The following is a 23,802-nucleotide window of genomic DNA, read 5'->3' on the forward strand; positions in this document are numbered from 1 at the left end:
ATGAAGGGTTATATTCTACATCTGTTCCAGCCAGTGGTTCCAAACGTGTTTGGAACACTCAACAACTACCTTGAAGTGACGGGGGGCGACTCAGCGACAAGTGGTCCCGAGATAGATAAGGTCGCTCGATTCGACGTTGGGTCACTGCAACAGGCACTTGTCAAAGTATCAGAGGAGAAAGATAAAGATAAGAAAGCTGGCGAGAGCGACATGGGAAAAAGAGATGGAGAGATTCCATTAACAGACATTGCAGAGCAGACGATGTATGGGGACAGCGAGTCCACAAATGATGTCGCAAGGCAGGTAATTATACAAGATTCCTTGATGAGTATTTGTATGACGCCGGAAATTCCTCCATTCTCGTCAAAGCAGACAGAAACATGCGAGGATAGAGTAGAGAAAACTGGACAGAGCGACATTGGAGAAGAAGATGCAAAGATGTCCGCTACATGTGTCGAAGAGCTGACGATGTCTGAAGACAACGACTCTACAACGACACAGCAAGTAATCATACAGGATTCATTGATGAGTATTTGTATGACGCCCGAAATGCCTCCACTCACTTCAAAGCAGACGACGAATGAAGAAAAGGTTGGAGAGGAAAAAATTTCACGGGGAAGAAATAGAGACGAGCCTGTGATCTGTATCTGTAGGAAACCGGTCCCAATTCCACTTATATCAGAAAGAAAACCAGACATTCTTCAGGAGACTACGTCAAAAGATGTCGACGGGACAAAAGACGCCGTCAACATTGAAACAACAGCGCAAGTTGAGATAGCTGCAGAGGCTGCTGAAAATGCCGATAAAAACTTGCCTAAAAGTTTAGCACAACAGGCAGTAGAGGCGGCAGATGTTCAGGAAGAAAAGACGGAGTCATTTATCGAAGCAAACGTTGACCCAGTTGAGCAGACCGTTGTAGATATCACCAGAGAGACCGAAATGGAGGCGCCAATCAAAATGGAAGCTGAGGAAAAAGAGAAGGTTGTGTCAGACACTGTTGAAAAGTCAGATGACGGGTCTTTTGAAACACTTCCATCAACAACAACGGTTATTATTGAAAACGTTGAAGCGTTGGAATGTAAAGCCTCAACCGATATTATTATTATTAAAGAAACTGTCCCTGAAAAGTCTGCAGAGAATGTTTCAACCAAAGTACCACCCCAATATGAGACCGTTGAAAAGGCTGTTGCAGAAGGAGTGGAGAGCAAAAGCCCCACTCAAGTACCATCACTCAAAGACACACTGGACAAGGCTGTTTTCGATAAACACCGCAAGACAGAAGTTAAGGAACCCGAAGAGCCAACAAAAATGGCCGAAACAATCACGCTCGATACCGAAAAGGAAATGACAGAAAAGGCTGTCCCAGATAACGTTGAGAAGTTAGAAGACAAGACTGTAACAGAAGAAGTGATGCAAGATAAAACAGCGACAAAAGCTGTATCGAAGGAAATGGAGGTGATATCCGATGAAAGAGAAACAGTTGAAATGCCAATTGCTCGTGACATTGTTGAGAAGGCAAATACAGAAGAGGCTTCCACTGAAGCAACACCAGACGACAAGAAAGTTGAAGAAGCTGCCCGAGACATCAGCGAAAAGCCAGATGAGAAGCTTCCCACTGAAGCAACAGAGAAGCCTGAAGTGGACATTGTTAACAAATCAGAAGACAGGACTTCCCCTGAGACAGCACAACCAGGCGAGAGAGTTGAAGGAGCCGTCTTGGACATCGTGGTGCAGTCTGTAGACGAGGCAGTTGTTAAGGCTACCCCAGCCACGCATGAGAAGTCTGAAAAGGATATTACTATTGAAGTTACAACGACTCAAACCCCTGCGCCATGTACTGTGGAGGCTTCAGAGGAAAAAGATGCCACAGAAGCTCCAGCACAAGACAAAACGATTCAGGTCGCTGCAACAGACGAAGTGACCGCCTCTGAAATACAACAACCAGATGAAACACCAGGCGAGGCTGCCACAGACAGAGTTCAAAAAGTTTCCTCAGCCATTGCTGAGAAGGTAGAAGGCGAGGTCACTGAAACTTCACCAAAGTTTGAACTTACCGAGAAGAATGTCCCAGACACAGTTGAGGAGGGAAAAGAAAAGACGGTCACCAAAGAACCACCAACAGAGAAACCAGCTGCGACGGTTGCACCGGAAAACGTCATTAAGAAGACATATGCTCAGGCTGTCAAGGACAGTTTGCAGAAAGTTGAGGACACTGTACCAGAAGAAGTGGAAGCGTCAAAAGAGGAGGAAAGCCATGTTGAAATACGCCCAGAGGACAAAACGGTTGAGAAGACTGCGTCAGAAAAATCGGAAGTGGCAAGAGAGGAGGTTGACGCCGAAACACCACTAACAGACAAGAAAGTGGAGGAGACAGTACCACAGAACGTAGAAGTGTCAAAAGATTCAGTCCACACGATAAAACCATCAAAAGAAACAGCAGTTGAGAAGACATTGACACAGACAGTGGAGGTTTTAAAAGAAGAGAGTATTACTGAAACCCCACCAAAAGACAAAACAGTTGAAGAGACAGCGTCGAACAAAGGGGATATACCAAAAGAGGAAATCCACACTGAAACACAACCGGTACAGGCAAAGGCTGAGATGGTAGGACCACAAGCAGTAGAGGTTTCAAAAGACGAAGCTGAAGCAGAATCCGTTAAGGAGGCTGTGTCAGAAAAAGTCGAAGTATCAGAAGATATTCCTACTGAAACACAATCAGAAGAAAAGACGGTTGAGGATACTGTGCCACAACAAGTTGAAGTGCCAAAAGAGGAAGTTCCCACTGAACCACAAACAGAAGACAAGACAATTGAGGAGGAGGAGGTGTCAGAAAGCGTGGAAGTGTCAAAAGAAGATATTCGTACTGAAACACCAACCGGAGACAAAACAGTTGAGGATACTGTACCACAGCAGCTTAAAGTAACAAAAGAAGAAGTTCACACTGAAACAAAAGACAAGACAATTGAGGAGGTAGTGTCAGAAAGTTTGGAAGTGTCAAAAAAAGTCATTCATACTAAGACTCCAACCGGAGACAAGACAATTGAGGATACTGTACCACAGCAACTTGAAGTAACAAAAGACGAAGTTCACACTGAAACAAAAGACAAGACAATTGAGGAGGTGGTGTCAGAAAGAGTGGAAGTGTCAAACGAAGACATTCATACTGAGACACTAACCGGAAATAAGACAATTGAGGAGATCGTACAGCTACAAAACGCGGAAGATCCAAAAGCAGAAAGTCCCATCGAAACACCACCATCAAACAAAGCAGTTGAGGAAACAGTGTCGCAAACCGTGGAAGTGTCAAAAGAAGACACCCACACTGAAATAAAACTTGACAACAAAGTAGTTGAGGTAGCAGTGCAACAAAAAGTGGAGGTGTCAAAAGAAGAAACTCTCACTGAAACTCAACCAGAAGACAAAATAGTTGAGGAGACTGTACCACAAAAAGTGGAAGTGTCAAAAGATGAAATTCACACTGAAACACCAATAGAAAACAAAAAGGTTGAGACGACTGTACCGAATCAACAGGTTGAAGGAACAAAAGAGGAAGCTCAGATCGAGACACAACATGAACACAAAACAGTCGAAGTGACATTGCCACAAGAAGTGGAGATTTCAAAAGACGAAATTCACCCTGAAATACAACTTGACAACAAAGTAGTTGAGGTAACAGTGAAACAAAAAGTGGAAGTGTCAAAAGAAGAAACTCACACTAAAACTCAACCAGAAGACAAAATAGTTGAGGGGACTGTACCACAAAAAGTAGAAGTTTCAAAAGAGGACTTCTACACTGAAACCCCACCAGGGTACGTAACGATTGAAGAGACTAAACAACAACAGCAAGTTGAAGAAACAAAAGAGGAAACTCACATTGAGACACAACAAGAAGACAAAACAGTCGAAGTGACACTTCCACAAACAGTGGAGATTTTAAAAGAGGAAATTCACACTGAAACGCCACCAAAAGGAGTCAAAATAGTTGAGGAGACTGTACTACAACAAAAACTGGAAGTGTCGGCATGTGAAATTCTACCAGAGGACAAAACGGTTGAGGAGACTATGCAGCCAAATCAAGTTGAAGCACCAAACGAGGAAGCTCATATTGAGACACAAAAAGAAGACAAAGTAGTTGAGGTGCCAGCGTCAGAAAAAGTAGAAATGTCAAAAGAAGAAATACACACGAAAACGCCACCAACAGACACAACGGTTGAGAAGACAGCACCTCACGAGGCGGAGCCATGCTTCAAAACTATTTACGAAATACTAGCAGAAGACACTGAAACACCATCGGAAGACAAAACAGTTAAGGAAACTGTACAACCACAAAATGTGGAAATTTCAGAAGAGAAAGTTCAGCCTGAAACACCACCACCAGACACGTCAGTTGAGAAGAAAGTGTCAGAAAAGGTGGACGTACCAAAAGCGGAAATACACACTGAAGCAAAACCAACAGACAAAACAGTTGAGAAGACAGCGCCTCACAAAGTTGAGCCATGCTTCAAAACTATTCACGAAATACTAACAGAAGACGCTGAAACGCCAGCGGAAGACAAAGCAGTAAAGAAGGCGGCACAACCACAGAAAGATGAAGTACCAAAAGAAGAAATACACACTGAAACTCCACCAGAAAACAAAACAGTTGAGAAAAAAGCAACTCACAAAGTAGAGCCATGCTACAAAACTATTCACGAAATACTAACAGAAGACACGTCAGAGAAGATCCCGTTGTTTGAGTATACCCAGTTCACGCTGGTGTGTAAGGGGGAGGTCAGAGGTGACGTGTCAGTACAGGGGTCATGGGACGGATGGAAGGAGTCATTCAAGCTGAATAAGAGGTAAAGCCACGTGTAGATAACATTGCTTTAGTTTAATATGTGCTTCAAATGTTATCCATGGTAATATGCATGACCATTGATGATTTATGACATTTTACAGATATCCAAATCAATAATCGGATGCGTGTGTCGAATTTCATGTTCATTGAAAAATCTTAAGACGAGTCTACATTGCAAAGCATTTTGAGTAGCGAAACAAGCAAATATACAAGCAAAACAAATCTGGTTATTTTTGCTTTCGGTGATTTAGATTAACAGTCGTTCCTTTTTCTTCTATCCGTAGTGAAGACGGGAGCTACAGCGAATCCGTGATGTTGCCCTACGGTCTACACGAGTATAAGTACCTTATCGGGAACACATGGATTCACGACGAAACGAAGGTATTTTAGATATACGTGGAATCTGTAGCCACAATATATTTGGGGTTAATCTATTGAACTGTGTTGTGTATGCCAAAAGTCTTCTGAAATAACACAAGTCTGTTGTTGGCAGATGATGAGACCTCATTGTTCATAAGACATACAGCCGGAAAATTTCATTTCAAGGACTACAACAAAGAATCAAGAACTATCTTTTGTGTATATGTAATGGGACGTAGTTTTAACAAGAGTCTTAGGACCCAAAATCTCCATGAAACGTTGTTTTTCTATTAAACCAGTTCCCCCCATTCTATATCGCTCAATGGTATGACCCACACTGTAAGGGGAGAAGTCTGACCTACTTTCGCTATAAATAGCTACTGACAGGTGGGGTGCCACATGACAACACTGCAGATATAGATTTTCCTCATTACTTATGCAAATTAAGTCCAATTTGCATAATTTGCAGTTCATTGTATACATCTCTGCTTAAGCTACCTGCATAGTAAATAACATGAAAATCTGTCGCTCCTTTCTTCAGTTATTCTCCTTTGAAGATTTTGACAAATACGCCATTACAGTTCCAGTGACACATACCAGGGGGCCCAAAATCGACCTTGACCTTTCTCCTCCCGACACCTACCCACATACCAAATATCATTACAATTCATGTACACGTTCTATAGTTATGCTGATTTTAAGCATCCGGTGACACATACATACACACACGGTGACACAAACATACACACACGCGCACACACACGCAAACACACTAACTTTGCATGATTTGCACTTCAGTGTGTACATCTCTGTCCAACCTACCTGCGTACCAAATAACATGGAAATCTGTTGTTCCTTTCTTCAGTTATACCCCTTTAGAACATTTTTACAAATAGGCCATTGTAGTTCCTGGGACACAAACCAGGGGGCCCAAAATCGACCTTGACCATTCTCCTCACAGCGCATGCCCACATACCAAATATCATCACAATCCATCTACACGTTCTACAGTTATGCTGTCTTTAAGCATCCAGCGACACACATGCAAACGATTTACCTCCTTACTTATGCAAATTTGGTCTCATTTGCATAGTTTGCACTTAAGTGTGTACATCTTGGTCTAACCTACCTGTGTACCAAATAACATGACGATCTGTCGATCCTCTCTTCAGTTCTTCTACATTGAAGATTTTAAAAAATACGCCATTGCAGTTCCAATCACAAATGCCAGGGGGCCCAAAATCGACCTTGACCTTCCTCCTCTTAACACCCATTCACATACCAAAAATCATTACAATCTATGTACAGGTTCTACAGTTATGGTGACTTTAAGCATCCGGTGACACATACATACACACAAACACCAAACGCAAGCAAAACAGTATATCCATGAAAAAGCCTTTTTTCATGGAGATAATGAAAGCATCCATGCCCAAGCATAAACTGGAAAAACTTCAAAAAGAGAAGTTAGGGAAAAGAAGAGTATTACATATTACTTAAATCCTTCACCATTTAAGGATATAGTCATCGCAAGTCTCCACTATTCTCCTATGACCAATTACTGTTGCATACTGATATTCCAAACCACAGCCGGCGGTTTGCAACGCCTTTGGGACGATGAACAACGTGCTGAAGATGCCGTCTGAAGGAGGAGGAAAAGAAGTTAGGGCAAAATAAGAGTAGTACAGATACTTCAACTCAACATTTCCTCACTCCCAGTTAAGGATAGAGTCATGCGGTCACTGTTTTCATGACATCAATGAAAATCATTATTAACACAGCCGGCGGTTTGTAACGTGTTCGGGACGATAAACAACGTGCTGAAGGTGCCGTCTGATGGGGGAGGGAAGGAGTCTATAGAGCTCCCGTCTGAGGAGGAGTCGGACCTGGAGGAGTGTACGCGGGTCAGGCTGGACTGGACCGGAGAGGCGAGCGGGGACGTGTTTGTGTCGGGGTCCTGGGACGGGTGGACTCGGGCATGGAAACTCAAGAAGCGGTAAGATCATAACTCATTCTTATACGTACAGGGGTTTGACGCCTGAAGCAGACATACACGTCCCCATTTCATTCATTCATTCATTCATTGTTTTATTTATTTTTATTTTATTCAATTTTATTCAATTTTATTCATTCTTTTACATGCAAATATTTGACGCTTGCCGCTTACGCCTGAAGCACATCGTTCACGTCCCCATCTGAAAGGACGAATGCAACCCCAGCCCATGCCGGGGCGGGGCTCGAACCTCCAAACTCTGGATCCATGAAATTTGATCCCTATGCCGCAGCAGAACCTAACTTAGACCTAAGATCCTACACAGCTAATTTTGTATCGATCGGCAAACAGTTTTTCCACTTTACTGAAGCTTTGGGAGAAGAAACTCATAAAAGCTCCCTTCTGCATCTTTTCCAAAATTAACAGCTTTTTTCTTGCCTCTGTTTTGCAGCGTTGACAGTGAATACAGCGTGTCTCTGATCTTGCCTTGTCGTCAACACCAGTATAAACTCCGCACTGGGAACACCTGGTTCGTCGACATGACAAAGGTAAACGCACAGATATAACAAATTACTGTAATAAAACTTTCACGGATCCAATTGCATGCTGGGAGACGCGGGGCATTATGGGTAGCAGAAAGTGCCAAACAAAAAGATTCAGGTCAAAGCAAATGACTAAACGTTTTGTGCCTTGGATTTGATAATCATGGCTTTGTCATAATACGTGTACGACTAATTTGTAATCAACTTTCATGTCTTTTCAGCCGACAGTTCCCAACAGTTTCGGAACATTCAACAACACCATTGAAGTCGCCGCGGCGCCCGCGAAGATGGCAAAACCTTGGGGGAAAAGAAAACTGACGGACTACTAATCAACGTAGTACGACTTAGAATAAAGTTACACTAAGGATGACGATATATTCAAGAAATAGAAACAACATTTACATTCAAATCAATAGTTTTTGCCTTTGTTTATATCAACACGAACACAATCATTATACGAACTTTCTTTAGATAATCTTGCCTCTGCTTAATGCCATTGTTCAAGAAATACACAGCAATTACTTCGTACTGCAAAGTAAACATCGGCAATAGTCTGGCAGCAAGTTTCTAATGTTTGGTGTATTTGAATGCGTACAACAGGTTATGCAATATACATGGTTTTGGATATTACAAGGGTATAATACATATAATGTTGTTGTGCCGTTGTGATCATAATGGATTAAACATGATATTATTTGTGTGGTTGTGTTAACGTTATATACTGAGCCGTTGTGTTTGATACGAGATTCAGTATTAGCTTGAGCGAGTAAGGTTAAATCATCATAAAACAAGCATTCATAAACACAGCCAGCCCACAACTACATAATACTAAGCTATACTATATTGTATCACCGCGTAACATATATCAACTATAGCAACCGCTATTAAAATACGCAGCATGTTTTCAACCATTTATGAAGTGGTCCAATGTCCTCCTTCCCATGACCCTTATATGTGGGTATTGCCGTATAAACTGTTCACGCGAAACCACATAGGATATGTAGACATTGCCGTGGGCATAGATCCTATACTACGTACAGTGATGATGATGCATATGATAATGATGATGATGATACTATGATACTGATGATGACTATGATAAATATACTGTTCTCGTTAGTAAATGTGCAGTTACTGTCTATTGAAACTGAAATTCGCACACCAAATCAGCGTGTTTCCTCATCGATTCGGTGGCGACGCATTCTGCAGCGTGTAGCAACAGTAATAGCATTTGATAGAATTGGATGGTTACGAGAAGAATGAGAAACTCAATGATTATGAGTGACGAATCAATAAAAAGCAACAATTGCCCTATGTGTCCGTTAACATCCCAGCAATATCTACTTATAAATAGATGGTGTATCTATTTATAAACCAGCTGGACGTACATAAGTCATACAAGCTGGCAGGTCAGTGACCTTTTCCCATCTGGAACTATGATCAGTGACGTAGTATGATGTCAGAATATGGTGCGCTACGAATGTGCCTATACATCATACACCGTACCCAGAACGTAGACTATGGGCGATTAGTCTGGCTGATGAAATATTTTACCAACCAACCAACCAGTTGCAACCAACCAACCAACCAACCAACCAACCAACCAACCAACCAACCAACCAACCAACCAACCAACCAACCAATCAATCAATCAATCAATCAATCGGAAACAAATCTATCCGTTAAAAGCAGCATTGTCTACTACATACCGTTTAACCTAGATATAAGCAATGTGTAATCAAGCCAGTCCAGGAGTTGTCAGGGTGGAGTCGGTGGCTTATAACTTTAAAACAAAACGATCATGGCATCTGAATTAATAAATAAATAACAGCATAAATGGTGGATGTCTTGTCACCGTTGCACTAAAAGCGAATACATTGCATACAATTTCTCTTCAGACGCAACTCCATGGACCCTATAAACGGTTTTCGTCCTTATACATGAGTGGACCAAATATAGATATAAAGGATAATTTACTTACGTTCCAGTGACGTGCTAAAGGCATTAGCGTCTGGTGCCAAATGGAATCAGCGTAAGAGCCTATGAACTCGTGGGCTACGTGCGCCGGTAGGAAATAAATGTACTTAATGATGTGTGCACGCTGAGTCCCGATCTGTTCTGTCCGCGTGGAGGAGGCTTTGAAAGCTTCGCGCCGTGGACATGAAAAAGGTGAGCAAGTTCATGTCTGTTGTGCTATCAGTAATATAGCCAGAGCAGCAGTTTAAGGATCACAGCAATGTCCATTAACTATGTATCTGTGATTGGCTATTTGAATGTAGAGTTTATTTTCATTTTATGTATTTGTATCATGTAGATACTCCTATATTTCTAAATATAGAACCCACATGAGCTTGTTATCAAGATTAAAAATCAAAATATAAAAGGTAAAAGAATCATTTCAGTCTTTCATTTTTTTGTATACGTATTACACATCGATGTTGTGTTAGAAATACTGACGTCAAATGTATCTTATTCCTATTCTTGCTACTGAGATATTAAGCTGGCGCCATAGCAATCTCTTATTGGCAAGTTGCCAGAGATGTGCCATTGTAACTTAAAGACAACTTGTCGATGTGACAAGAATGCCAAATCTTAACGTTGTTACCGTTTTGTGGGAATTGTTTTTCCCACACTTGTCTTTACCTATAACTTACGGCTCTTCGCGTTAAATCATTAATCTCCAAGCAGATATTTGGGCCAAAATATCGTAACGTTTTATCTCTGAAGACCGATAACTGTGTCCACTGCCTTCAGATGTTGAGGTAAGTGTCATGTTCAGAGAAGCTTGGCCGCCAGAAACTGTTCAATCTTTTAACCCCCTCCCCCAATATTTGCTAGTTCGTTATCCGAGGCAGACGTGACCAAATGACCTTATCAGAAGGTCACAGACGATTTAGAGATCACGAGCTGTGTATCTAACATAGTGGGTATCTACTCTATAACGTCACACGTAGAGCCTTTACAGCATGTAGTCATGTGAAAAACGGATAGCCATTCATTGAGAAACAGATTTAGATATATTATGATTATTATCATAGGAATACGTAAGTTTGGCAAAACACTATTTTATATACCATATTAGCCATATATATATATATTATTGTGATGTAGTTTGTGACGTGAATGGTTAGGTTAAATATCCAAGGCTTGTTTTTTTTTGTAGGTCTGGAGACTTTAGCCCTACTCTGCGTACGTGTGCTTACAAATGGATAACGCTTTATGCAATAAGGTCAGTGTAACCTATTTGTCATTGTTAGGCTGACAGATAAAATATACTCTTCAATCATGCTTGATTTACTGTCATTTTATGTCGACTAGATGTTGACGATTTTCGTTGGTTTTTAAGGGATATTATTTGGAACTAGCTATGAATTTTAGAATACTCTCTACCAATAGGGTTTTTTTTCCTGCAGTGAATAAACGTCACAAATCAAGATGACAGAAACAACACAAAAATCAAGCCCTCTACCGAGTGAAGCGTCAAGTGCAGTTAAGGTGAGAACATGGAATAGGGGAGAGAGCCGTTTATATATAGAAACCACAGAAACACTACTTGCTAAACAACCATTTATTGCATAATACTATATAGTACTCCCTCATCGCCCAAACCATTGTCACAACGTGTAATCATGAAGCAATGCTTGCTTATGCAGAGTTTTGGATGTGTGACTTCAGCAGTAAATCAACCTCCGATGTTTTCTTGTCCATAGCCTGAGATTACAGACAGCGTTGCCGTGAAGTTGGTGCTGGATGGAGATATAGCGGACGATGTTGTGCTTCGTGGGTCATGGGACGGTTGGAGTAAGGACTGGGATCTTGCAAGGAAGTAAGAAAACTTTCAAGCAGACTTACAGGAAATATAGATAATGTTGATATGGAGTTTCTGTAACAGAGCAAAAATCATTGAATATTACAACAGCTCTTTGTACGTGAAACCAAGTTATAGAATGTTAAACCAAGGGGCAGCGAGTTGCAAGATGTATATATTAATGTCTGAATAAGTTCGTCGTTTTTGATCTATGAAATGCCCTGATAGGCAGGCAAGAAAAACTTCCAGTCTCATATGTTAAAAGAGAGTTGTGTAAAGAGTTGTGCTGTGCACATCTATTTGATGAAATTACCTGTTTTCATGTTATTCTTTCCTTTCAGCAAGAAGACCTTAGAGAACAGTGTGTGCCTTAACCTACCCTGTAGATACTATGAGTACAAGTACAGGGGAGGTAGGAGATGGTTCTGCGATAAGTCAAAGGTAATTAATTATTGTAACAATCAAAATCTGAAAAATATCATTGTGGTGAGAGAGAGCTAGCGATTTCAACCAAAATCACATACTTGAATGATTTCATACAGTAAGATACTTTAGCAAGAAAGTTTATACTTGATTAGTGAATAAAAGAATTTGGTCGTTAAACACATTATGAATGCTACTTCCCGTGATTTTTCAAAGAGGACTATTTGTCTTCTTTTGATGTCTGTTGAACTTGATTTTGTTTTCCTTTATTCAGCCGATGGTGCCAAACGTGTTCGGAACGCTAAACAATTACATGGAAGTTAAGAAAGTGCCTGAGAGTTCTAGCCCCCTAGTTCAAAGTTTAAAGTCTAAAGTCGCCCATATCAATGTGAAAATACAGAAAAAGATTGATCTTGAGGTCCTCCCTTCAAAAAAGGTAGAGACACAAAAAGAGACAACTGAAATAGATACAGAAAGGAAATCAAAAGATACTGGCGTGTTCAGAACTCCAACGAAGGACCTTAAAGTAAAGAAAGTGCCTGATGACGGTTTCACCAACCAAGTTAAAGATACTAAAAAGGTGGCTCATGTCAATGTGAACATACAGAAGAAAATTGATCTAGAGACCATTGATATAAGAGAATCTGGAGGTAGATCACACCCTGAACCGAAAACGCAGGATGAAACAAATCAACTCAATATGAACATAAAGAAGACGATTGATCTAGAAAATATTGAAGGGTATGATAATGAAACCAACTCCGAACAAGAAAAACAGACTGAAAACACTGTCCATGGTACTGAAAACGAATCACAAGATATTGATTCTACTCCTGCATCAACACAAACTAAAAAGGATGAAGATTTTCCCGTCAAGACCGATAGAGTTTACATAGGCGAGGCTCTGGTCGAAACAACAAAGCAAAACATAACTGCAATGAAAGGTGTCTTAGGTGACATGGAGGCCTTACATACTAAAATGGTCCAATATAAGACAGTTCTAAAAACTATCAAGACACTACAAGACGTGGGCGATGTGGATGCAACACCAATGGTTGAATCTGCTTGCCAGATCTACCAAGATTTAAAGAAGAATTTAGAAGATGAAGCTTTTGAAGAAGAAAAACCACTTTTTGAAGACGTCGGACAAAAGTCAGTCCCAGATACTGACGAAAAGCCAGAACAGGAGGCCTTCACCGAGACAACAGAACCAGACAAAATAGCTGAGAAGCCTGTTTCAGACCGAGGGGATATAACAGAAGACTTGGGTTTCTCAAAGGTAATTCTACCGGACGAAAAAGATGATACGACCTTGCAAAACATCATTGAAGAGTCGGAGGAGAATGTTCCTATTGAGTTGACGCCAACGGAAGATACAACAGACTCGGGGAACAACAGTTGGGTCGTTGTTGGTAAATCAGAAAACGACGCTACTACTCAAGCCTCAATATCACATGAAAGCGTTCAAGAGATTGACAAAGAAGCGGATGATAAGTTTGAAGAGATTTCTATTACAGAAACACTACCAGACGAAACAGTTATGGCTACCCAAGATATTTTTGACAAGATTCAAAACACCACGACCAATCAAGCATCAAATTCACATGAAAGCGCTGAAAACCTTGTTCAAGACACCGTTGAGACATTTGAAGAGGTTTCTATAACAGAAACGACACCAGACGAAACAATTATGGCTCCCAAATATATAGTTGACAAGACTCAAGACATATCTCTCTCCGAAACACCCCCGCCAGACAAAGCAACCGAGAAGACCTCCATAAACATGGCGGAGAAGATGGAAGCGGATCCGGACGCTGCTTTAGACGTCCCCCAGATATCAGAAGAAATGGCTATCGTTACAACCTCACCCCAAGTGGAAATTGCGTGGAAGCGTTTGTCAGAAATCGTGGATACAGCCTCAAGCGAAACAACAGCCCATGTCGACACTAGTGCAGCCGTTGCAAGCGTCGCTCAGATGGCAGAAGAATTGGTTACCGTTACAACATCATCACCAATCGAAATGTCTGCGAAAACGTTATCAAAATATGCGAGGAAGCGAGCTTCTGCCACTGCTATTGAAGTTACAACCCCTGCTGAAATTACAGCGATGGGCAGTACTGAGGTGAAATTTGTGTGGAGGGGAGAGACTAGCGAGGATGTGTTTGTACAGGGTTCTTGGGACGGATGGAAACAGTCATATAGTCTAAACAAAAGGTGAGGTTCTGTAGGTAACCATGTACATGATTGTATTTCTGATTTGTCGCAGTGTTTCCAAGAATATGCATAAATAGATCATGATTATTACCTTCGTAATGGAAGTTATGTTTTGCACAGCGTTCGCGCGTGTGTGTGTGTGTGTGTGTGTGTGTGTGTGTGTGTGTGTGTGTGTGTGTGTGTGTGTGTGTGTGTGTGTGTGTGTGTGTGTGTGTGTGTGTGTGTGTCTGTCTGTCAACACGATAACTCGTGAAGGCCTGGATGGATTGTCTTCATATTTGATAGGTGGGTAGGTCTTTGTGAGACCTCATAATTAGTACATTTTGGGCTCCATAGCAACTTGCGATGGTACTGCAGCGGAACTTCTGGTTATGAACATGCTTTGTTTTATGATTTTGAGTGGTAGATAGCTCTTGTTCTCTCTCTTATGAACAGATCTCTGATTAACTGATGGATTGTTGGTCACAATGAGAATTAAACAGTCACAGTCTCTTTTAAGATGGAAACTATGAAAAGGCAGGCGTGCCGCAACTAATCATTTAGAGACTGAACCAAGACAAATACGTTTTTTTCATGTGACTGTGTTTTCTTTTTCTTTTCTTGCAGTGAAGAAGGAGAGCATGATGTGACCATAGTGCTGCCAGTGGGTTCACACGAGTATAAGTACCGGATCGGGAACAGCTGGTTCCACGACCACACAAAGGTAAATGTAACTTTAGATGTATACCCTTAATATCATTGTATTTTTCATCATTATTTGTGTTGTTTGTCCTTGAAGTGACCCCTCAGGCATGTTTTTGCAATAAACTTTGATTATAACTTATTCTGGACAAGACGACATACTTTAATAGAGAAAATTGAACTGAGAACAACAACGAGGTACTGTGATGCACCATGCTGTCGCATCCAAAATCTTTCTTATGATCTCTTATGTTTAGCATTTGTTTAGTTTTGAGTTATGTACAATTTATGATATAATTCCTATTGTTAAATTTCGAAAAGACACCTAGGCTTCTGGCCCCCCATCCCCACCTGCATATTTTTTGCCCTGTATTTCTTTGTTTTGAAATACTTGTACATATGAATAAACAATAAAACAATATAAAATAAACACAAAGTAAAGGGCACATCTCTATAACTTGCATGGGAAAAGTTTTGGGGAATGCAATGCATCATATATCGTTACCCATTAGTAGAATCATATATTTCAATGACATTGCACTTGAAGCTAAGCAATGAGAATGAAACTTTCTTGTGTAAACTGTCCGACTACATAGCGAAATGCAAGCAAAATACAGCAAAATACAGCAACATACAGCAACATACAGCAACATACAGCAGCATACAGCAGCATACAGCAACATACAGCAACATACAGCAACATACAGCAAAATACACCAAAATACAGCAAAATACAGCAAAATACAGCAAAATACAGCAAAATACAGCAAAATACAACAAAATACAGCAAAATACAGCAAAATACACCAAAATACACCAAAATACACCAAAATACAGCAAAATACAGCAAAGAGGACGAAAAAGATTCAGCGGCTATGATAGGTGTAAATTGCAGGTTAATCATCATAAAACACCGGTGCAATGGCCTAGTGTAGAGTGTTCGCCTTGCATACTGTAGGCCGTGAGTTCGAACCCCGGTCGGGTCATACCAAAGACTCTAAAAATGGTCCATATTGCTTTCTCTGCTTGGCACTCAACATTTGTGAAAGAGTATAACAGTTAAGCACACTCCACTGCCAGTGGACAAGCCCCCTGCTGTGGTGACTTGCACAAAGTTGTGTGGCCCAAGGGCTGCCGAAACGGTGATGGGCGCCGCCTTATGCACCTTCAGCGCGGAGAGGACTTAATTACCATGTGCGCATCGCGTTCTGAACGCGTGCTATTCGTTGCACGCCTCATGCATGAGCAGTTCACGTGAGAGAAGCATTGTTTGTGGACCGGACCATGCTTGTCATAAAGGGTACTTCAAAACCCGAGTAGTTATTTTTTATGTTTGCATGACCAATCAACATATCTGATTGCTAATGACATACTAGACGATCTAGAGTTCCAGAAGCTTACAAATCGAACTTTGTTTCTCAAAGAAAAGTGCACCTTAAAACATAATACAAAGTGAATAAACACCCCTGTAGCAAAATGGACCAGTCAGGTAGCCCTCCACCCACACCGCTAAAACAACCCTTGATGTACAAACCACACGGTCTCTTCTAACCTATTTGTTTAGATGTAGAAGGCACGACAACCAAGCTCTCAGGTAAGGACTAAATGATATGTAATACAGTTCTATTTTGATGATCGAATGTCCACTATGTAACATATCAAAGTATATATTAAGGTAACGCTTAAACGTATTTTGGACTACATTTCTACTATGGCATATGAAGATAAGATATACTTGGAAATGGTGAAGGACCTAGAGTGACTATGATATACTTGGCGTTTAGTATCTCAACAGTCTTGTGTAAGTAGAAAGTCTGACAGATGCACAGAAACGATAGAAATTGAGCGATCGCTAGTTTAACATATAACCGCCACATTAATCCGCCGGGTTTCACAAATCCGCCACTTTGTAAAGCAGTGGGTTTGGGAGATCTCTAGAGCAGCCCCCCCCCCCGTATACACAGTTAAGATATACAGGAATGCATTATGGGGTTGGTTGGAGAACTAGATGCATCTTTCCAGGTTGGTGGAATTATGTACCATCCTGGTGGAACCATTTTAGTAGATGTCACATAAGTGGGACTCAAAATCAGATAGGCGAAGGCCGTTCATTGACCCGTGCGCTGAAAAGTAGCCAAATGGCATAAAACTTAGTAGGTAAACCCGCGAGAGGGTTCCATGTGGTACTAACTGTCTAGAAATGTTGTCAAATAATGGTAATTTCTGCTTTCAGTGAAAAAATGACACTTTTTGAAGAAACGTTTTTCAAAATGTGTAGGGTTAGCCTGACGCGTGGGAAAGTTGACGTGGGAATAGTTATATTGAACATACATAAAGAGTACTTCAGTCCGTTTTATGTTTCTATGGCCAGTAGATATAACTTCAGGAGTGCTAAAATTCTATTAGACAATAGTTTGACAGTACCCTAGGTTGACAATAATGTACTCGACGCTTTTTGATTACATTTTTGCGAAAGGAGTCAGTCTGACAGAAGCATTAAAACGATAGAAAATGATCGTTGATTTTACATACAGTTGTTGGCCTACATATCAATAGTGGGAACTAACATCAGAAAGGCGAAGGACGGCCCGTGCATAGCCTCCACCAGGCCTTCTTACGGGCGTATGGATCATAGAATTCGGCAGAAAAAGGAACAATTAGCCAGTAGAGTCAGTCCACACTAAAGATCACATTTCGCCCGTTTGGATCCTGTAAGTGAAACCCTGGCCTAGTTAGTCTGGCAGAGACTAGCCCGTGCGCTGAAAATTGGTCAAATGGCATAAAGCTTAGTAGGTAAACCCGCGATAGGGTCCCATATGGTACTAACTATCTAGTCATGTTGTGAATAAATTTAATTTTCCTACTTTCAGTGCAAAAAAGGAACGTTTTTCGAATATAGATTTTTGAAGGTTCGTAAAGCTTACCAGACGTACGGGTAAGTGACATGGGAATTTTTTTATGATAAGTTGGATTATGCGTTTCTTATTTCTGTGGACCATGGTTATTAATACGTTTCTTTGCACGCTTTCTACAAGAGGCTGCGACCCCAGTGCGACACAAGACTTGACGGATTGCTCAACGAATTTCATAGATAATGAACATTTTGTGTGTTTTGTTATCTATTAAATCACGCGCTTGCATCTTGCATTATGGGTTGCGAAACGTACTTCCTCTGCCAGTTTGATACGGTCTTTATGCAACCTATAGATCTGCTTGGAGATTAGGACATTTCGTCTTCCATAACCTCAAAAAAGACGTCAAACCCAGCTTGTTTAGATATAGCCAACAGTCGTATTTAGTATTAGCAGCCTATTGTTACAACAAAGTCAGTCACAGTTCACCGACACTTGTATGTTTTTCCCTATGTTTCTACCATGTATTTGCAATTAGCCCACGGGCATGAACTTGCGATAAAACGTGTAATCAAGGATCATATCTTGGTGGCTGTAGGGTCACGCAGCCCTCGCCATCTTGTGGACAGGGGTCCTTAATGATAAAAGAAGGTTGATTTGATTCCAAAGTTGCATAAAGTGTACCAGTACATATGAATATCTCGCTTTCCTACATGGCGATATCGCGCAGTGAGCTGAGGCTGCCATGTTTTGACAGACTAGCCACCCCATGGCGCGTGTTTCGCATGTATGTCGCAATATTCCCATGTATTTTGCTACTTAGTCGGACCCTTGTATAAACAGTATTATCGTATGCAACAATGTAGTGTTGTAATTGCTTTTTAATGCAACGTCTGCTGATGAAAATATTGGTATACGAATCATGAATGTAATGAAAAAAGGGCATTATTAATATTCCATTCCTTACTGATAAATGATGAAATATGATAGGATATAGTTTGTCTATTCCATTGATACAACATTTCTTCTTTCAGCCGACCATGCTGAACGCGTTTGGGACACTGAATAATATACTTAAAATACGTCGGGCAGATAAAAAGTTTAACGAGGATATCCCCTTAGAGGTCATAATGCGAGACGAAACACCAGACGCGTCCGCGCTATGCATGGAACAGAACTTGCAAGACACCGATGTCACAGATGCTCAAGCGTCTGATGAAACAACTGGAGAAGGCGGAACTCCTGAGAAGAATGCTGCAGACATTATTCAGAAGATAAAAGCAAAGCTACAATCAGAGGCCATGGTCGTGCCTACAGCCGCAGACTTCGCTGAAGAGTCAGCTGACAAGGACCCCATCGATGACTTACCCCCGGAAGAAATACTTCAGAACATTCTCTCAGACCTTGCTGAGAGGACTGAAGACAACATATACTCTCAACCAGAAAAATCGACGGAAGCAGTTGGGGAATGCTTTGCGGACATCATTGAGAAGGTAGAAGGCAAGGTCGCCACCGAAACGACGGCAAGCGTCGAAGCTACTGATGAGAATTCTCTGAATACTGTGGAGACTGTAGAAGACAGGCTTACCGCGGATTCAACGGACGAGGCCTTTGCGACAGTTGCGCTTGGAAGCATTGAGGTGGCAGAAAAACACGCTCTCTTGGATACAAGTGAGACCACAGGAGACGAAGTCGCACCCGAAACAACATCCGAAGACGGAACTCCTGAGAAGAATGCCGCAGACATTATTGAGGAGTTAAAAGCAATGCTTCAATCAGAGGAAATGTTCGTGCCTACAGCCACAGACTTCGCTGAAGAGTTAACTGAGAAGGACCCCATGGATGACTTACCCCCGGAAGAAATACTTCAGAACGTTCTCTCAGACCTTGCTGAGAGGTATGAATACAACATGTACTGTCTTGATCAACCAGAAGAGAACAGTGAAGCAGCTGAGGACCATGCTGAGAGCTATGAAGACAGCGTGGACTCTGTTACTCTACCAGAACAACAAAGTGGAACAACGGACCGGTTTGTCCCAGAAGCAGATGAAAAGTTGGAAGAAAGTCCTCAAGGCACAACACTACAAGACGAAACCGGGATGGACAAGATTAGTGTTGACATTTTGGAGACATCAAAACAAATGGAACACACTGTAACAACAGCAACAGTAGTTGAAGCATCTGAAGAAGTTCTCCCATACAAAAACAATACGACAGAAGAGATTTCCACCTACACAACATCGCCAAGCGAAATAGAGAAGAGTGCTCTGCCACACAATCATGAGAAGTTAGAACAACTGAAACACACTGTAACAAAAACAGCAACAACAATAACAGCAACAGCAACAACAACAACACTGGTCCAAGCAACTGAAGAGGTTCCCCCAGACACGGTTAAAAAGCTGGAACAGCGTCATACCAACGTAATATTACACATGGAGCAAGTAGGTAAGACAGCTGAGAATAGTTTCTTAGACACCAGTAAGAAGATAGAAGACGAAGTCGCCCCCGAAACAGCATCCAAAGTTGAAAATGCTGAGAAGAATGCTACAGACATAATTGAGGAGGTGAAAGCAAAGCTTCAATCAGAGGCCATGGTTTTGAAAACAGCTGTAGATTTCGTTGAAGAGTCAACAGACAAGGACCCCATGGATGACGTACCCCCGGAAGAAATACTCCAGAATGTTCTCCTAGACCTTGCTGGGCGATTTGAAGACAACATGGACTATGTTACTCTTCCAGAACAACAGAACGTATCTGAAGAGGTTTTCACAGACACGATTGAAAGGCTGGAAGAGTGTTATACCAACGAAACACTAAACATGGAGCAAGTAAGTAGGACAACTGAAGACGGTTTTATAGACATCAGTGAGAAGATAGAAGACGAAGTCGCCCCCGAAACAACACCAGAAGGCGAAACTGCGGAGAAAAATGCTGCAGACATTATTCAGGAGGTAAAAGCAAAGCTACAGTCAGAGGCAATGGTCTTGAAAACAGCTACAGACCTCGTTGATGAGTCAGCAGACAATGACCCCATGGCTGATTTGCTTCCAGAAGAAATACTTCAGAGCGTTCTCTTAGATCTTGCTGTGAGAAATGAAGACAGCATGGACTATGTTACTCTCCCAGAACAACAGAACGCATCTGAAGAGGTTTTCACAGACACGATTGAAAGGCCGGAAGAATGTCATACCAACACAACAACACTTCACACAGACGAGAATACCGAACCACGCAAAGGTGAGAAGGCGATGAAGAAAACTTCCACCGCAACACCACCAGACGTAGCAAGTAAGAGGACTGCCACAGATATCCTCAAGAAGACAGAAGGCAAACCTTCCTGTGAAATACCATCCCCAGACGAAAATGTCGAGGCGCCACCAACAGACGAAGTGCAAAACACCATGGACCAGGTTGCTCCTGAAACCTCAAAAAACAAAACGTCAGAAAATTCTGGAAATAAATCTGCCATTGTAAAACCACCAGACGATACTCTACAGAATATAACAGTGGATGACGTCAATCACAATGCAGAAAAGGAAGCAATACCCTCTAACGAAACGACCGACAAGGTATCCACACACATAGAGGAGAAGGTACCGGATATGGCACAAAGGGAAACACAGGTTATTAAGGAAACGACCAAGAATGCACCCACAGAAATACACGAGAAGGTATTGGCTACGATACAAGAGAAAACAACACAACTATCCAACAAAACGACCGGAAATGCGCCAACAGAAATGGTGGATGCATCGCCAAACGAAACACAACTCTCTAAAACGACCAAAAACGCACACACAGAGATTGCGCAGAAGGTAGCGGATACAGCTGACACACAGACAACCCAACCAGAAAGTAGCGTGGAAAAGCCAAGACGTAGAGTTAGCATTGAAACACGACCAATGAAAAGAAGAGTGACGATAACTCTGAATGACTACTCTCACATCAAACTGCTGTGGCAGGGGGAGTCCAACGGAAGTGACGTCTTCGTGTGCGGGTCATGGGACGGGTGGAGCCGGTCCTACAAACTGAACAGGGGGTAAGATCGCACATTTGCATTTGTTTGTCAGTGTTTGTCTGATAGTATGCTGGTTTAAAATGTTTGTATGGTTGTCTATGTTTCAGTAGGCAATCGTCCAAAACTTCGACTGTTTGGCTGACCAGTATATCAATGTACTTTTACATTTGCAATATAATGAATATATACAAATACAACACAAGTACAGGTGACTGACAATCAAAGTCACACACACACTAAAGCACACACACACACTAAAACACACACACATACACACACACACACACACTAAAACACACACGCACAAATACACACACACTGAAAAAAGTTATAAGTAACAGCAAAAGCGCACCTTTTACTGTTATGTCAGCCTCTACTTTCCAATTAATTATATCATTTCTTGTATTTCCCATCCTGCAGGGAGTACAGCGTTACCCTGAGCCTTCCCGTCGGGATGCACGAGTATAAGTTCCGGATCGGAAACAGCTGGTTCCACGACAAAACGAAGGCAAGATCATTCTAAAACCAACTTACATGACTTTTCTCCCTCCACCCAGGTGTAAAAACGGCACCGGCGGTAGCTGTCGGTGTCCCACTTGTATTGTACTGTTGTGATTCTAACAAAATCAACAAAAAATAGAAATAGAAGCGTCTGCCCTCCTGTGCCCTTTTGATATTTGTTTTCCATGTTTGTTTTTGCCAAGCACGTAGACACTAGTCTCGGTACCATCCTCCGTAGCTCCCAGTAACAAAAGGTTTGTTGTCTACATAGTAATCAAATTTTAAACAACTAAGTGGTAGTGCCACATACATACATTCGCTTGCTTACCAGTCATTGCGAAAGGGAGATGCAACGGTGACAACAGAGGATGGTACTACAATACACTTCCGTTCCCCAACATATTCATGTTTATTCTACCGTAAAACTCGAGTTAATCTAAATTTCTCCCCTTCATTGTTCTCTGCAGACGACTGTGCGCAACGGTATGGACACGCTGAACAACGCTATTAATGTTCCCATGGAAACCTGACGTCAGCAGCCTCAAGGAAGATTAGTTGCAAATACGAATTTGTTTGTTTGTATGATTTGCATACCCGGTAAACCGTCTAATGGCATAACACACCAGATTTGTACTGAGCAGTACAGGCTGTGTATCCGGACAGATTTATTTAAAATATTGCCTTAAAAACGTTACACGGTTTTTGCATATCATATCAAAGATACGTACTTTACCAATATATTAACATTTCAAAACAAGATGGCTGGATTTATTTTGTAGTTAGATGACTTTCTGTGGATGCCTTCGTAGATAATTTGCAAATGATATTTTTGGTAGGACGTTACATAAGTTAACCCTAGCGGCGGTTCATCTAGGCTTAAAAACTACAATATCTGAAATGAGGAGTTTTTGTTCAATGTATTTGATGTGTTACACAACAATGTAGTATGCATTCTAATTTGATGAATTAAGAGTACCTACTTCATAAATGATGTAGCCATTTAAAGAAAATGTATAAAGACATCGTAAAGAATGATGTAGCCCTTTTAAAGAAAATGAATAAAGACATTGTAAAGGAACCGTTGTATCATCTTACTCTTACTCGTTTGTACATTGGTAGACGGAGTAACAATTAAGGGAAAAACAGTAGTCGACTGTCAACTTAGCTTAGCCTTTACATTGTAGCTAAATTAATCGCCTACAATGCCACAGCAATAATGAACGTAGGGTATGAACCTACGAGAGAAAAACACATTTTCAATGTACTGTGTGACAGTACATGTGTGACAGTACAATTGGCATGTACTGCAATGACCGTAGACGACCTAGCTTAATTCATGTTACATGTTGTATGGCACTCTAGGCCACCATGTTGAAATACAGCTAGCACCCCCTGGCCTGGCGAATAACACTAGGGTTACATACATCTGACCCATAATCATTTCTATTTGACCATGACCATGGGAGCCTACATTCCACAATGTTGCTGTGAAGTCAACATATTGAAAAGGACACCATAGCCCCATCACGTGGTGTGGTGTGGTCTGACGTCATCAAATTGTGGGTACGTG

At 41.4% G+C, this 23,802-nt stretch overlaps 1 protein-coding gene across 1 annotated transcript; it reads left to right on the forward strand.

Moving 5' to 3' along the window:
• Positions 1-23,316, forward strand: LOC136424592 (microtubule-associated protein futsch-like). The gene is made up of 13 exons (XM_066413208.1): positions 1-4,838; positions 5,122-5,218; positions 6,979-7,193; positions 7,642-7,738; positions 7,954-8,058; positions 11,156-11,227; positions 11,443-11,558; positions 11,882-11,981; positions 12,238-14,177; positions 14,784-14,880; positions 18,745-21,752; positions 22,152-22,239; positions 22,700-23,316. The coding sequence occupies exons 1-13, from the start codon at positions 1-3 to the stop codon at positions 22,760-22,762; spliced, it is 10,836 nt and encodes a 3,611-aa protein (XP_066269305.1). The 3' UTR covers positions 22,763-23,316.
• The last annotated feature ends 486 nt before the right edge of the window (positions 23,317-23,802 follow it).

The sequence above is a fragment of the Branchiostoma lanceolatum genome, chromosome 18 (assembly GCF_035083965.1).
Source record: "Branchiostoma lanceolatum isolate klBraLanc5 chromosome 18, klBraLanc5.hap2, whole genome shotgun sequence".
NCBI classification, from domain to species: domain Eukaryota; kingdom Metazoa; phylum Chordata; class Leptocardii; order Amphioxiformes; family Branchiostomatidae; genus Branchiostoma; species Branchiostoma lanceolatum.